At 42.7% G+C, this 15314-nt stretch overlaps 1 protein-coding gene across 2 annotated transcripts; it reads left to right on the forward strand.

The window, feature by feature from the left end:
- The first annotated feature begins 3597 nt into the window (after positions 1-3597).
- On the forward strand, positions 3598-13142 carry LOC139307145 (kin of IRRE-like protein 3). Of its 2 annotated transcripts, none has more exons than XM_070931028.1 (3): positions 3598-4120; positions 7239-7309; positions 11141-13142. In XM_070931028.1, the coding sequence occupies exons 2-3, from the start codon at positions 7262-7264 to the stop codon at positions 11615-11617; spliced, it is 525 nt and encodes a 174-aa protein (XP_070787129.1). In that variant the 5' UTR covers positions 3598-4120; positions 7239-7261; the 3' UTR covers positions 11618-13142. The 2 variants fall into 2 exon arrangements, with proteins under 2 accessions (XP_070787129.1, XP_070787130.1); XM_070931029.1 differs by having other exon boundaries at positions 3598-3827.
- Positions 13143-15314: the final 2172 nt, after the last annotated feature.

Raw genomic sequence — 15314 nt, forward strand, 5'->3', positions numbered from 1 at the left:
ATAGTCTATCGCGCTCCAGGTCCATACTCTGAATTCTTATCTGAATTCTCAGAGTTTTTATCAGGTTTGGTCCTTAAAACAGACAAAGTAATTATCGTATCGATTTTAATATTCATGTGGATGTTGATAAGGATAGCCTTGGTACTGCATTTATCTCTTTATTGGATTCGATTGGCTTCTGTCAGAGGGTACAGAAACCCACTCACTGTTTTAATCACACCCTCGACCTGGTTCTGACATATGGACTTGAAATTGAACATCTAATTGTCTTTCCACAGAATCCTTTGTTATCGGACCATTATTTAGGAACTTTTGAATTCCTATTATTGGACTACACGCCATTTGTCAAAAAAGTCTACACCGGAAATCTATCTGATAGTACTGTAGCTAAATTTAAGGAAGTGATTCCATCGGCATTTAATTCAATGCCATGTCTCAATAAAACTGAGGACTCCTATGCTATCCTTCGTCTCTCCCAAATGGACGATCTTGTTGACAGTGCTGCAGGCTCAATGCAACTGACACTTGACTCTATTGCCCCTCTTAAAAAGAAGATAATAAAACAAAGACAGTCAGCTCCATGGTATAACACCCAAACCCGCAAATTAAAGCAAACAGTGCAGAAACTTGAAAGGAAATGGCGCTCCACCAAACTGGAGGAATCACGTTTAATTTGGCAAGATACTCTTAGAACTTATAGGAAGGCCCTCTGTAAAGCCAGATCAGCCTATTACTCATCATTAAGAGAAGAGAACAAGAACAACCCCAGGTTTCTCTTCAGCACTGTAGACAGGCTGACAGAGAGTCACAGCTCTATTGAGCCATGTATTCCTATAACCCTCAGCAGTAATGACTTCATGAGCTTATTAGAGACAGAATTGATCACCTTGTGTGTTCAGGTGGTACCTTACCTTCAAACACAGGAATCTCAGAAACAGCTGTAAAACCTGATATATATTTAGATTGCTTTTCTCCCATTGACCTTCACCAAATTACTAAAACCATTTCTTCATCTAAGCCATCAACTTGTCTCTTAGACCCTATCCCTAACCCCATACCTGAAAAGAAGAATTTTGGCATCAACACTTTATTCACACCCTCCCAGCTCACTCCTTCCTATTGGACGACACTCTTTGGACGATATCTCCCGGACCGAACGTCGGAGAGACTTGGAACCATGATCCGTCTGCCATAATTTGACCACGCTGAACACACCAGTCTTGGTTCCATGTCTCTACGACCTTCCGTTCCCGAGATACAACCACTTACAATACTAGTACTTACCTGATGCTCCAGATTTTCAAAAAACCTCACTCCAGAAGTGGTACCAATCGACTCAAAATGTCCTGAAACATGCTCCTATACATACCTGAAAAGAAAATATTCACACCCTCCCAGCCCACTCCTTCCTTTGGACGATATCTCCCTAACTGAACGTCGGAGAGACTTGGAACCATGATCCATCCAATGTCTCTACGACCTTCCGTTCAAAGACAGGAAATGACGTATCTCAGGAACGGACAGAGTCGGGGGTGGTACCGTTGGAAAGGCCATACCCGAATTATATCAGACAGATCATAGTTTCAGGTCTCTACGACCTTCCTATCGAAAGTTATTCAACAAAAACGGTAAGTTAATGGGTAACAAGGTATTAATTAAATGTATAATGTTGTTTCTTACATGTTATATGGATGTAGAAACTTCTTTTTGCTGTCATTTCACCTCTGAGCCTCCTAGAGACAAGCCGTTTTTTGCGTGCTGCTCCGTCAAGCCGTCTTTTGGTTTATATCACTTTCCAACTACACAAATAACTGCTTCTTTTTCAGTAGTATTTACCTGTAACTGACAGTGAATCTGAAAAGAACAAGAATAATGGATTTGCCTGATGAACTTTTTGCATTTGAAAAGTTCAGCAGTGTGGAAGACTTCATGCATGCTGATTTGTATGTGGGACTACATTCTACAACAGTGTCCTATCCCCATCATTTTCTGAAATACATGTTTAATGTGGATGGACTGGTCATAGAGTTTGACAAACTGCAAGGGCTGCTGGATGGGCTGCACCACATCTTTCTCCCACGTTTCAAATCACCTTTACTGAAGTCACATTACCACATGCTGAAGAAACATGAGGACTTGACCAAATCCAGTCCAGATCAAAAATGCTGTGGGACACACACTTGGATATGTAGATGGTGGGTACTATCTGAGTCATTCTACCAGACGAGTGCCATTTGGGTCCACAACGTTTGATGAAGTGTATAAGGCACAAAAAATGTGCCAAAGTGTGTTTCTGAAGCTTAAAGCTTTTAATTTCATTGTTCTTGTTAACATGATATATGAGTAAATACTATATTTTTTGAGAGTGACATACTATTTTTAATCATTTTCATGAGTACATGGCCATTTTCACATGTCCATATTGACCAACATAACATTTGCATCCAAAATATCACCAAATACATTTCAGATTTTTATCAAACCTTTATTATTTCCACGAGTATAAGTGTGTCACTGATTCCATAAAATATATTTATTCAAAATAAAAACATTATTTTTGGTAAAAATGTTATTATTTGTGTGCGTCCCTCAGTTTGTCTTACCACCCTGTCACACTCACCAGTTTTGCCTATAAATAACTGACTGTTGCTTTAAGTGACATCACAAAGAGGAAGTGACATCATTTGGACCTCTGGAGCAGCCAGGAACAAAGAAGGCAAGTTCTGACATTCTTTTTCATTGGTTTTTTGTTGTTTTTTCATGTTAGATGAGGTCCGTCAAGCTCAACCCATCCACCCCGTCACGCAATATTGATAGGGAAAACTGTTTTTTATTAAAAAATTTACACTATTAATGTAAAGAAAACAATATTTTCAATTGAAAGTATACTCACTTAGGTCAGGAACTTGACCACATGGAGAACAACGGCCATTTTAGGATGAAATTTACCACCCCGTCACATACCACCCCGTCACAATAAAACATGTGACGGGGTGGTAAGTCAAAAATAAAAACATTCTTCACCCGAGATGACATCAGTCGGATAACGACAGGAAGAAAGCAAACAATTACCAGGAACAAGGTGAAGAAGCAGAAAAGGTTTCTGGTTGACACAATGAAAAATCTCCACAAGAAATTTCTTGCTGAAAACACACATAACATATCGTACTCCCTTTTCTGTAAGCTTCGGCCATTTTGGGTTGTACATCCCACTCTTTCTGATTAAATTACATACTGTCTATTGATGGTTTCCAAAAAAGGACATTTTACTAGCAGCAAAACATTAGATTTTTTAAATTTATTTAATGTACCATCACTCAAATAGTGTACATATTGTCCGTGACGGGGTGGTACAAAAATGGCTAGAGGTCTCAATAAAAAAGGATATTATTAATAAGGATTTTATGCCTGAGGTGGGAAAATATGTTTTCTTGGAGGATTAACATGTCTTTCATGTTGTGGATTTTGAAAAAAGGAGTTTGCTCTGCATGAAAATTTTACAAATTGCAAAGTGGAAATGGCACCTGTTTCGGAGAATGACTCATCTACTGTTGACTGTTGCCCCGTCTGACAGTACAGCACCAGACACAAGGCTGTTCAAAAAAGACCTGTACAACATTCTGGCCACAGAGTTGCTTAATGAAGTGACTGACAACTTCAGACAGTTACTTGCCAACCTGTCCCCAAAGGATATGAGCAGACCCACTATCCAAAAGCAGGTCTCTCATGACATGAGTAATTACCACGTGTTGTTGCAGGATTCCCTGTTCAACCTGAACCTACTTGACCAGGCAATTGAGAAGGCCAACACCTGCTACTTCATAAAGGTGAAGGTCTTTCTTAATCAGTTTGGCCAAAAAGATACCGAGACCCTGGAAATGTATGCACGCTGTCTTTTAAACTTACTAACAATGATTGAATTTTTTTTGTTTTGTATTAATTGTTTATACGTATTCAGCATGGGTTTTATGATTATATTTATAAAGCACTTTTTCATCCATATGAGGAGGAGCCTTCTTCTTTTATCTTTCTATTTTATAATCCTACCCCGAACCCAATCCTGACCCTAACCCCCGTTGGTGACGTCATTTTTTGGGACTGAGTTGACTGGTCTGATACGGTTGGTTCTTTTAGTTTTTATTTCTTTTATACATTTTAAAACTGATATAAATAATGCATACATATTGTTTTTTTACTAACTTGTGTGGGTTTTTACTAACATAATTTTATCGGTTTGTGGATATATTGATGATTTCTTTCTTTTAAATAAATATATAAATTTTTGCACTTTCTTTTAGATTTTATCCTGGCACTTATTTCTTTATATATACGATTTATTCTAGCACTTATTGTTTGTTTGTTTTTTTAATTTGATAACCTATTTTAACCATATGTGTCAGGGGGAGAGTCCCCCCCACACAGAGATCAGTGTGGGTGGCGCGAGGGGGGGGGGGGTCACTCCCGCTGACACCCCTGGTCCTCCACTCCTCCAGGACAGGGGCCTGGTAGTGTCACAAGTTAAGCCCAGAGAAGGCCACTCGACCTCGGGGGAGCTTACTGACCCCCCCCACAAAAAAAAAAAAAAAAACGAAAACTCCTTTAAAAAAAAAATAGGTAATAGGAATGATCAGGACACCCCTGGTCCCCCTGGTCCTCCACTCCTCCAGGACATGGCCCTGGGGATCCGTAACTGCTTGCCCAGGATGAGACTCTCTGTGTGGGGGGGACTCTCCCCCTGACACCCCTGGTCCCCCACTCCTCCAGGACAGGAGGCTGGTAGTGTCACATGTTGAGCCCAGAGAAGGCCACTCGACCTCGGGGGAGCTTACTGCGCCCCCCCCCCCCCCCCCCCCCAAGAAAAAAATGAAAACTACTTAAAAAAAAAAAAGAATGAACAGGGCGACAAAAGGCAACGAGGCAGTAATATTTCTGGAAGCCTTCTCTACAACATCAGTAACTGAGGAGGGTAAATAGCCTCCAGACCTCTGTGTGGCCCCCATGTTTGCCCAGGATGAGACTCTCTGTGTGGAGGGGACTCTCCCCCTGACACACCTGGTCCTCCACTCCTCCAGGACATGGCACTGGTATCCGTAACTGCTTGCCCAGGATGAGACTCTCTGTGTGGGTGGCGCGAGGGGGGGGGGGTCACTCCCGCCGACACCCCTGGTCCTCCACTCCTCCAGGACAGGGGCCTGGTAGTGTCACAAGTTAAGCCCAGAGAAGGCCACTCGACCTCGGGGGAGCTTACTGACCCCCCCCCACAAAAAAAAAAAAAGAAAAAAAAAGAAAAACGAAAACTACTTTAAAAAAAATAATAGGAATGATCAGGGCGACAAAAGGCAATGAGGCAGTAATATTTCTGGAAGCCTTCTCTACAACATCAGTAACTGAGGAGGGTAAATAGCCTCCAGACCTCTGTGTGGCCCCCATGTTTACCCAGGATGAGACTCTCTGTGTGGGGGCACTCTTCCACTGACACCCCTGGTCCCCCACTCCTCCAGGACATGGCCCTGCTACTCCGTAACTGCTTACCCAGGATGAGACTCTCTGTGTAGGGGGGACTCTCCCCCTGACACCCCTGGTCCTCCACTCCTCCAGGACATGGCCCTGGTATCCGTAACTGCTTGCCCAGGATGAGACTCTCTGTGTGGGGGGACTCACCCCTGACACCCCTGGTCCCCCTGGTCCTCCACTCCTCCAGGACAGGGGGCTGGTAGTGTCACATGTTAAGCCCAGAGAAGGCCACTCGACCTCGGGGGAGCTTACTGACCCCCCCCCCCCCCCACAAAAAAAAAACAAACAAAAAAAAAAACGAAAACTACTTTAAAAAAAATAATAATAATAGAAAGAATGAAGGAATGAAGGCAACAAGGCAGTAATATTTCTGGAAGCCTTCTTTACAACAAAAGTAACTGAGGAGGGTAAATAGCCTCCAGACCTCTGTGTGGCCGCCATGTTTGCCCAGGATGAGACTCTCTGTGTGGGTGGGACTCTCCCCCTGACACCCCTGGTCCTCCACTCCTCCAGGACATGGCCCTGGTATCCGTAACTGTTTGCCCAGGATGAGACTCTCTGTGTGGGGGCACTCTTTCCCTGACACCCCTGGTCCCCCTGGTCCTCCACTCCTCCAGGATAGGAGCCTGGTAGTGTCACATGTTAAGCCCAGAGAAGGCCACTCCACCTCGGGGGAGCTTACTGACCCCCCCCCCCCCCCCCTCCACAGAAGGAAAAAAAAAAAACGAAGACTACTTTAAAAAAAAAAAAAATAGGAATGAACAGGGCCACAAAAGGCAACGAGGCAGTAATATTTCTGGAAGCCTTCTCTACAGTAGAGTAACTGAGGAGGGTAAATAGCCTCCAGACCTCTGTGTGGCCCCGCTGGCCCAACTGTTTGCCCAGGATGAGACTCTCTGTGTGGGGGGACTCTTCCACTGTCACCCCTGGTCCCCCACTCCTCCAGGACATGGGCCTTCTTTACAACAAAAGTAACTGAGGAGGGTAAATAGCCTCCAGACCTCTGTGTGGCCCCCATGTTTACCCAGGATGAGACTCTCTGTGTGGGGGGACTCTCCCGCTGACACACCTGGTCCTCTACTCCTCCAGGACAGTAGTCCTGGTAGTGCCACACATCTTTTTTCTTGTATGCCAGAATAACAGCATATTTAGAGGTTTAAAATGGGACTGAAGAACTTAATTAGTTTTATTAATATTTTTACAATATTTACAATATATTTCTCCATTATTGTAGGAGGTAATCTAAGATTTTATTTCAGATGTTCTTGATATTCCATAAAGGGTATCTTTAACACTCTTGTGTTTCCTATAACGCAATATGTCAGTCTCACTCATGATTGGTTGCCCATCAGCCAATGACAGATGAGCTTGTCTTGGCTATATATAAAGCTGCCCTGAGGGTTCCTCATCATTGATTGCACACCAGAGATCATGCAACGTCAAGTTTGAATTCCAATGCTTTGCATTGTAGTTACTAATATTGAATATAAATCACTAATGATTCCAAGTTTAGCATCCAAAGTACGTAATATTCCAAATATTCAATATAAATAAATATTTCTTCCACATTTAGCATCCAAAGTACTTAATGATCCATATATTAAATATAAATCACTAATGCTTCCAAGTTTAGCATCCAAAGTATGTAATATTCCATATATTAAATATAAATCAATATTGCTTCCAAGAAATATCCATTGCCTGTTGCTTTCCTTTATTTCAAGGTGGTTATTCTTGGGGTGATTCCATGGATTGTTCCGGGGCACCACAACCCAAATCTGAGGAAACACAAACTGTAAGTAGAAATATTATTAGAAATACGTACACATATACGTACATAATAGCACAACGCTACAAGTGCTGTGAATTGCATTGCACTGCGACCACCTTTGATCCCAAAAATGGCCAGAAATGGACAGGGCTGACATATGCATTAGAGCTCTCCGGTGATGTTTGTCCTGTATCCCTCGCTGCTTCTGTTAAGGAGCTAGAGGGTTGTGCTGTAGGAGGCATCACATATGCAATGTGCCATGGCAGTTTTTCACAGGCAAAGTCCTGCAGGGCAGGGCAGGTCGTTTGATGACACCAGGCGGGGCAAATGATAACCTCTGATAGTCCTCAATGTGTTGAACCCAATGGTGCCCACACTGTCTCCCCTCCTTGAGGATTTGAGGAGTTATGCAGCCACAAATACATTCCAAATTCTCATCTATTGTAAAGGCCATAGATTAGAATTTGGAATATTTCCAGATTTTAATCTATTAAATGGAGGCAGTTCCCGTGATCCTTTAGCATGACACAGAGGTCATAGGTCAGTGTCAGCCATATTGATTTAATCTCCATGAAAGCTGCATCAGCATTTATAGATGTGTGTATATATATATATATATATATATATATATATATACACATACATTGTACTGTTGTGTATGACTATATATGTATTGCACTGAAATGTTTAAAGAATAAATAATAGTGAGGTAGTATGTGTCAAAGCAGGAATCAGTCTGTTTCTTCTGAGTGTCTGACACTTGAACAGTTTGATGGCCACAGGCAGGAATGATTTCCTGTGGCGCTCTGTTGTACATTTGGGAGGAATGAGTCTCCCACTGAAGGTGCTCTTTTGCCTGACCAGTATGTCATGGAGAGGATGTGAGACATTGTCCAAGTTGACCCCTAGCTTGGACAGCATCCTCCTCTCTGACACCACCGTCAGAGAGTCCAGATCCACCCCCACAACGTCACTGGCCTTGCGGATCAGTTTATTGAGTCTGTTGGTGTCCGCCACCCTCAGCCTGCTGCCAAACAGTTAAACAGTTACAATTCCAAATTTTAACACTGTTTTTCGTTCTAAATTTTGACTTTTGACCTATGTCAGAATCAGAAACTGTTTATTGCCAAGTAACATACATTACAAGGAATTTGCTGTGGTCTGAAGGTGCTATTGATTCGATAACAAATAAGTAGAATATAAAAAGTAAAATAAAATAGAATAAAAATAAAAGATAAAAACAAGATAAATAACAAACAGTGCAGATAACAAACAGTGCAGTTTTGACCAGAATAAAGTAAAGTAAAGTGTCCAGATAAAGTGTCCAGTAGGGGGTGGGTGCGTTAATGTAACGCAGGGGGGACGGGGGTGATGTACGTTAATATAACGTATAGCTTGTGTTTGTGTTCTGGGGGGGGGGGGGGGGGGGGGGGGGTGTCAGTGTGAGTTTGTCAGGTTGACTGCAGAGGGGAAGAAACTGTTTTTGTGGCGGGAGGTTTTGGTCCTGATGGACCGCAGCCTCCTGCCAGAGGGGAGGGGGTCGAACAGATGGTGTCCGGGGTGGGAGGGGTCGGCAGCGATCTTCCCTGCTCTCCTCAGGGTCCTGGAGGAGAACAGGTCCTGAAGAGACGGGAGGTTGCAGCCAATCACCCTCTCTGCAGAGCGGATGATACGCTGCAGTCTGCGTCTGTCCTTGGTGGAGGCAGCAGCGTACCAGACGGTGATGGAGGAGGTGAGGATGGACTCTATGATGGCAGTGTAGAAGTGAACCAGCATTTTTTGTGGCAGGTTAAACTTCCTCAGCTGCCTCAGGAAGTACATCCTCTGTTGGGCTTTCTTGATGAGGGAGCTGATGTTCAGCTCCCACCGGAGGTCCTGGCTGATGATGGAGCCCAGCAGTCTTGCTGTGAACCAGGGTTTGTCGTTGTTATAACTCACCCTGGTCCGAGTTGGTACGCAGCAGTCCTCACAGAAGCTGATATATGAAGTCACAGCCTCTGTGTACTCATCCAGACTGTTGGTAGCAGTCCTGAAAACATCCCAGTCAGTACAGTCCAAACACGCCTTCAGGTCCTCTGCAGCTTCACTGGTCCACTTCTTCGATGTTCTCGCAACAGGCTTGGAAAGTTTTAATTTCTGTCTGTATGCAGGAATCAGGTGGACCATGTCGTGGTCAGAGTGTCCCAGTGCAGCGCGGGTGACGGCGTGAAAAGCGTTACTGACTGTGGTGTAACAGTGATCCAGAGTGTTCCCCTCCCTGGTGGGGCATTTAATAAACTGTTTGTATTTGGGGAGTTCGTGTCTGAGATTACCTTTGTTAAAGTCACCGAGGACAATAACTACGGAGTCCGGGTTGGTCCGCTCCGTTTCCAGTATCTGGTCGGCGAGTGCGCGCTGTGCGTCCTGCACGTTGGCCTCCGGTGGAATGTAAACACCGACCAGAATGAATGAAGCGAACTCACGGGGGGAGTAGTAAGGTTTACAGTTTATAAAAAAAGTTTCCAGGGAAGGAGAGCAATGCCGTCGGATCACTGTCACGTCGTTACACCAGCTGCTGTTAATGTAGAAACAAATACCTCCACCCTTTGTCTTGCCGGAGAGGTGCGCGTCGCGGTCCGCTCGGAGAAGCTGGAATCCGTCCAGCTGCAGCGCCGCGTCGGGAGTTCTTTCCCCCAGCCATGTCTCCGTGAACACAAAACAGCAGATGAATAAAAGTCCTTGTTTCTCCTCATCAGCAGCTGGAGTTCGTCCATCTTATTCCCCAGTGAGCGCACGTTAGAGAGAAATATTCCGGGTAGCGGTGTGCGTTGTCCTCGCCGGCGAAGACGCACGAGCGCACCGGCACGTTTCCCTCTACGTCGGCGTTGAGCTGCAAAGGTGAGAGCACCTTTGACCAGAATGTCCCATAAAACAGTTAAAGGTGCGAGAAATTCGGGAAACAAATCCACTGGAGATGTTCCCCTGATGTTCATGAGCTCTTCTCTGGTGAAAGAGCTCCGTGAACCAAAACAAAAAACACTGTTTACAAACAAAACAAGGCAAAACAATGCGCTCCAACAGACCGAGGCAGCCATCCGCGGCGCCATCTTGCAATATACTTCTACTGCCTCAAAGTAATTTAAAGCTCATTACAGTCAGATCTTAATCATCACAAAGAAATCCAGTTTATTAGGCCGAGGCCTATCCATGCTTCCATGGAGATTTTTATCCACAGATGAGATATTTGTTTTCCAACACACCTCTCTATGTTCCACCTGCTAATAATGTTCTTCCTAGTTGATTTACTTTTTACATATATATTCTGCCACCATAAAACCAAATTTTTACTGTCGTCCCTCCTTTTCCACATTCAGTTTATGTCAGTGATGGTATTAAAAAAAGAGAGAGAGCAATGACAGACAATGCTGTGCAGTTTTGCAATTAATTTGACAGACAATAAAATGTATTAACAAATCTAGCAATATACACTGCACAAGTGGTGGATACTGCAGAGCATTGATTAACTAAGTGGGTTTTCACAAGTCAGTCACAAGCAGATGACTCACACCACGAAAGAATGTTACCTGCTATTTCATGTTGCACAAATTAGCCTGTTTATTAATTCCTTGTATTGATCATCCTATTTCCTAATTACTGTTTGAATGTCTACTTTTCCCTTCAGAGTGAAAGTGAGAGATTAGAAAACCTAGAAAAAGTATTTTTGGTGCTGAGTTTTATAGATGCACTGTGTTTCAGAAATAGCTTTCAATAACTGTAGTTGCAAGTAAAGGAAGGCATTGATTCACTAATAAGAGGCAACATAAAAAGGTTTGTTTATTTTCTCACTGCAAATTTTGCTTATTTTGCATGTAAAAGGACCCCACCAATGGTTACTACACTGTCAACACCTTCAACGAGCACCACGCCACTCCCACCATGTCCCTGGCCCCCAGCCAGACACCCGACGCAGTCCGAAGCCCACCTGCTGGAACTATGACTATCGGCAAGCAGCGTGTGCCCACCGGCATGTCCTTCACCAACATCTACAACACACTAGGAGCCGGTCCAAACCGCCTGTACGACTATAGCCAGCGCTTCGTCCTGGGCATGGGCAGCAGCTCCATTGAACTATGCGAGCGAGAGTTTCAGCGTAGCTCACTCAGCGACTCTAGCTCCTTCATCGACACGCAGTGTGACAGCAGCATCAGCAGCTACAGCAAGCAGGACACCTACGTGCAGTTTGACAAGGACAGCAAGACCTCAGCCTCATCCTCTTCCCACTATTCTCAGTCCTCCTCCCAGAACTCAGACCTCACAAGGCCTCTGCAGAAACGCATGCAGACCCACGTCTAACAGCTTGTGGGACCTTGACTGGTGTAACGAGGAGGAAAGGGATGTTCCAAAGAGCCATCTTACCTACACAGATGAGATCATTTTTCAGTGCTTCATTGGTATTCCAACAGAGGGACATAACATGGTTTGTAAATGCCAACTTTTGAAGCTATACACTACTAAAGACTTCTTAATCATGAGCCAACTTCAAAAAAAGAATTGACATAAAAGAAAAAAAATTAAAATCTCTGAACGTTGTGAGCTCAGCTGCCCCTCTGTCATTCAGAGCACTGAGGGCATTGTTAAAATAAGAAAATGGCTTTTCTCGTGAGCACCTTATGCGAGCTGGCACAGCAGCACGCTCTGTACATCAGTTACCAGAACACCTTGGTGACTTTTAATGCTAGTTGCATTAGAAATGGGTTTATCTTTTGTATCATGTGCTGTACATTGTTTTGGCTCTTTGTTGTTTTTCGGAGAATTGTGAGAATTTCTTTTCTAGTGAATGCTTTGCGAAGGATCTTTCCTCATGAACTGATCACAGAATGCATGGAGAAGTGGATGTGCCATCTTGAGCAATACACTCAAAGGCAATTTTCAGATGCTTTTGTTCAGTCACCTGCTGCTTACGGAAGGTATCTTTTTCCTTTTTCCTCCTGAAAGGACCTTATGATGTTTACAAGTGTGGCGCAAGGGTATTGAGATCTGTACTTTTCCCATTTAATGTGAGACACTTTCAGCTTGTGTGTGTACTGTATCTCTGGGGGGCACTTTGTAGCTGCCAGAGCAGGTTTCTAATTTCCATATTTGGCTGATATCATGTTGTTTACACTAGAGCTCTGTAAAACCCAGCATTTTGTTTACTGTAATTTGACTACTGAATGACAGTATAGATGAAGTGAAATTATTGCAGTTTGATATTTCTGATCTTCTGGGGACTTTGATGCCCACTGTTTTAAGTGAGCAAGAATGTTAGAGCTCGAGACAAAATGCTATCATGAAGTCTGACAATTAGACTGCTGCACTCAAGAAGAATGTCTAAAAAAGGATGAGCTACATGTACTACCACAATTTTCTGTTTGAGTACTTTTATGAGGAAATTAAAATAAGCCTATCTATGTGAGTGCCTGGGGTGGTTTAATAGGCAATCAGTCAAAGCAGCCACACATTAAAATCATGCTGTAATATGGATCCAAAGGGCAATCAGCCAATACAAGCATGATACAGCTGAGGAACACAAATAATAAGGTTAAAAATTGTCAGGAAGGGATGTGAATAGAGTGAAGAAAGCACAAAGTGGTACATTGCATCGCAACTCATGTTCTACAAATGAATATAACTGAATAGCATGGGTTGATGTACTGCCATAACTAAGCACTTACAGATGTATTAGGCTCACTCTTACTGTGTATTAAAATGAATCTCATCACTGTTATGTTTAGCAATGCTACCTTATATTTGGGGATTTCTGTTGTGACCATACATTACTGTACAGAAAGAAAGATGTTGTGTTGTGTGTGTTTTTATTAAAGAAAACTACAATATATGTCAATGCTACTTGATTGGAGGCATTTTTGTTCTCTAACTACAAACACAAACCCACACATTTGTAATGATATCTCTATTTGTTGAAGAAGTAAAGTGGGCCAACTCAGACTAGATCTTGCCCTTCAGATGCAGAGAAGAATGAATGTCCTCTACCATCGACTAGTTTGTTCAAACATGTGTGTCAAAATGTACACACATTTTTGTAAAAATAATTCCCAATCACAGTTACTATGTTATATGTTATTAGTAAATTAGTTGATTGACAGAAACTCAAACAACATTTTTTATAACTGAGTAAAAGTTTAAGTTTATCAACTGGCAGTCAACTTCTCTAAAGGGGGTTTCTTTTCTTGTTGGCTGGAGGAAAACCTCAAAAAATGAAAAAAAAAACACTATTAACCTGAGGTGGTAATGGCACAAAATGATAAAGGTCAAAAGAAATAGCTCTTCAGTTTAACCCTGATATTTCTTGAGCCTAAGGTAAGGACCAGCCTGATGACGAGAGATCAGTCAGGCTCTAACAATTGTGCCAAAGGCGGAGTTTTTCACACTCAAACTCTATTCCTTTGTCTAAAATTTTGATATTGCTGTTTGTTTCGCGGCTGGCATGGTGGCACAGTGGTTAGCACCATCGCACAGAAGGTAGAGCAGGTAAAGCAAGTTGGGGGTTCAATCCTCGGCTCCCCCCCATCATGTCGAAGTGTCAGAAAGTTAATACTTCAGTTGATCACACAATGCAGTATAATAAACTACACTTTGACTCATTTATAATTGCATCCTTAGTAGATCTCTATCTACTAAGGATGCAATTATAAATGAGTCAGTAGATGGCACTGTGGCCATATGGTACACAATGTATTAAACTGAATTAAGATTTAATTTGTCTTATTCGTTGTACAGAAACCGCAAGGGTGAAAGCCTTTGTTTACAATGCAACTCAAACCTTTAGTTTCCACCATCTGGGGACTTATCTTTTTTTACCAGACATGCTTTGTGAGTTTTCATCTTGGATCCTGAGGATCAGGAGGTGGAGCTTCCCTGTGTTTCTCTGCCAGCTTCCTGCATGTGAGACCCACAAAGCATGTGAATGCATATACAGTAATACACAGGACATGACAATAAAAGACATTGACATGTAATTCTGCATGGTTGTTTTATCATTGCTGAAATTGCTGTTGTTTAAATTCTACCTTGTAGTTAGATTATACTGAGCTTGGCTTTCATGTTTCATCGCACATCAACATCTCAAAGAAAATGCCTACAATATCGTGCCTTGAAGGGAATTCTGGGAGGATATACTTAGTTGGCAATAATACTACTACACCTGCATAACTGTTGTTGATTCCCTCAGGATTCCTCAGGGAGAACTAAAGAGTATAATGTCACTAAAATTTTCCTCTAAATGTTCTACACTTCAGTTGTTTGGCACAAAGTCCATGTAACTTTTGGTCATTTTCCTTTCAGAAACGGGTATTAAAAAAAAAAAAAGATGGGGTCTGAATTTAGTTTATTGCGGCCATCAAAAATGGAAAATAACAGCTTTCTTGTTTTCATCTTGAAATGGGTAATCTACCTAAGCTGCACCTAAAAGGTGGGATTGGCAAAAGGCACAAAAGGGCTGCTCTCCCGACCTAAATTCTGTGAGTTTTCTGCTGGGCAGCCTCAACATCTCCTCATGGCCTCCACACCTTTGTAATTTACTTTTTTTTCACTCATGCACATACTTTAATTTATCCACACCACTGACTCCTTCCATATCTCCACTCCTCATCTTCTTATTAATTAAATACATAAATTTGAAACTTTTGTGTGGTGCCCCTCTTGTTGCAAGCCTGAGCCAAGATTATTGTGACAACATTAAAGATGTAATTGACATCTGGTACATTAGGATTACACCACTGTCTAAAACAAAAGGTAAATGTTGTTTCTTATATACAGTGCTCTTCTACCTTAACAGTTCCCAAAGCGCTTTACAGATCAGGTCACATTCACCCATTCACTGACACATCGATGGGGACCGAGCTGCCATACAAGGCACCCCGATGCTCTCCATCGGGAGCAACTTAAGCAGCAAGCAGGTTCAGTGTCATGCTCAAGGACACTTCGACATGACGGCTCTATCTGCTCTACCTCCTGTGCAGCAGTTGTTGCCAACAACTGACATTAATGT

Source organism: Enoplosus armatus, assembly GCF_043641665.1.
Source record: "Enoplosus armatus isolate fEnoArm2 chromosome 16 unlocalized genomic scaffold, fEnoArm2.hap1 SUPER_16_unloc_4, whole genome shotgun sequence".
Taxonomy (NCBI): Eukaryota; Metazoa; Chordata; class Actinopteri; order Centrarchiformes; family Enoplosidae; genus Enoplosus; species Enoplosus armatus.

Bases quoted from the DNA above. Each gene is read 5' to 3' on its own strand.
- LOC139307145 (XM_070931028.1), top strand. From the start codon at position 7,262: ATGGATTGTTCCGGGGCACCACAACCCAAATCTGAGGAAACACAAACT. The intron at 7,310-11,140 runs GTAAGTAGAAAT...TGCATGTAAAAG, and splicing joins AATCTGAGGAAACACAAACT to GACCCCACCAATGGTTACTA.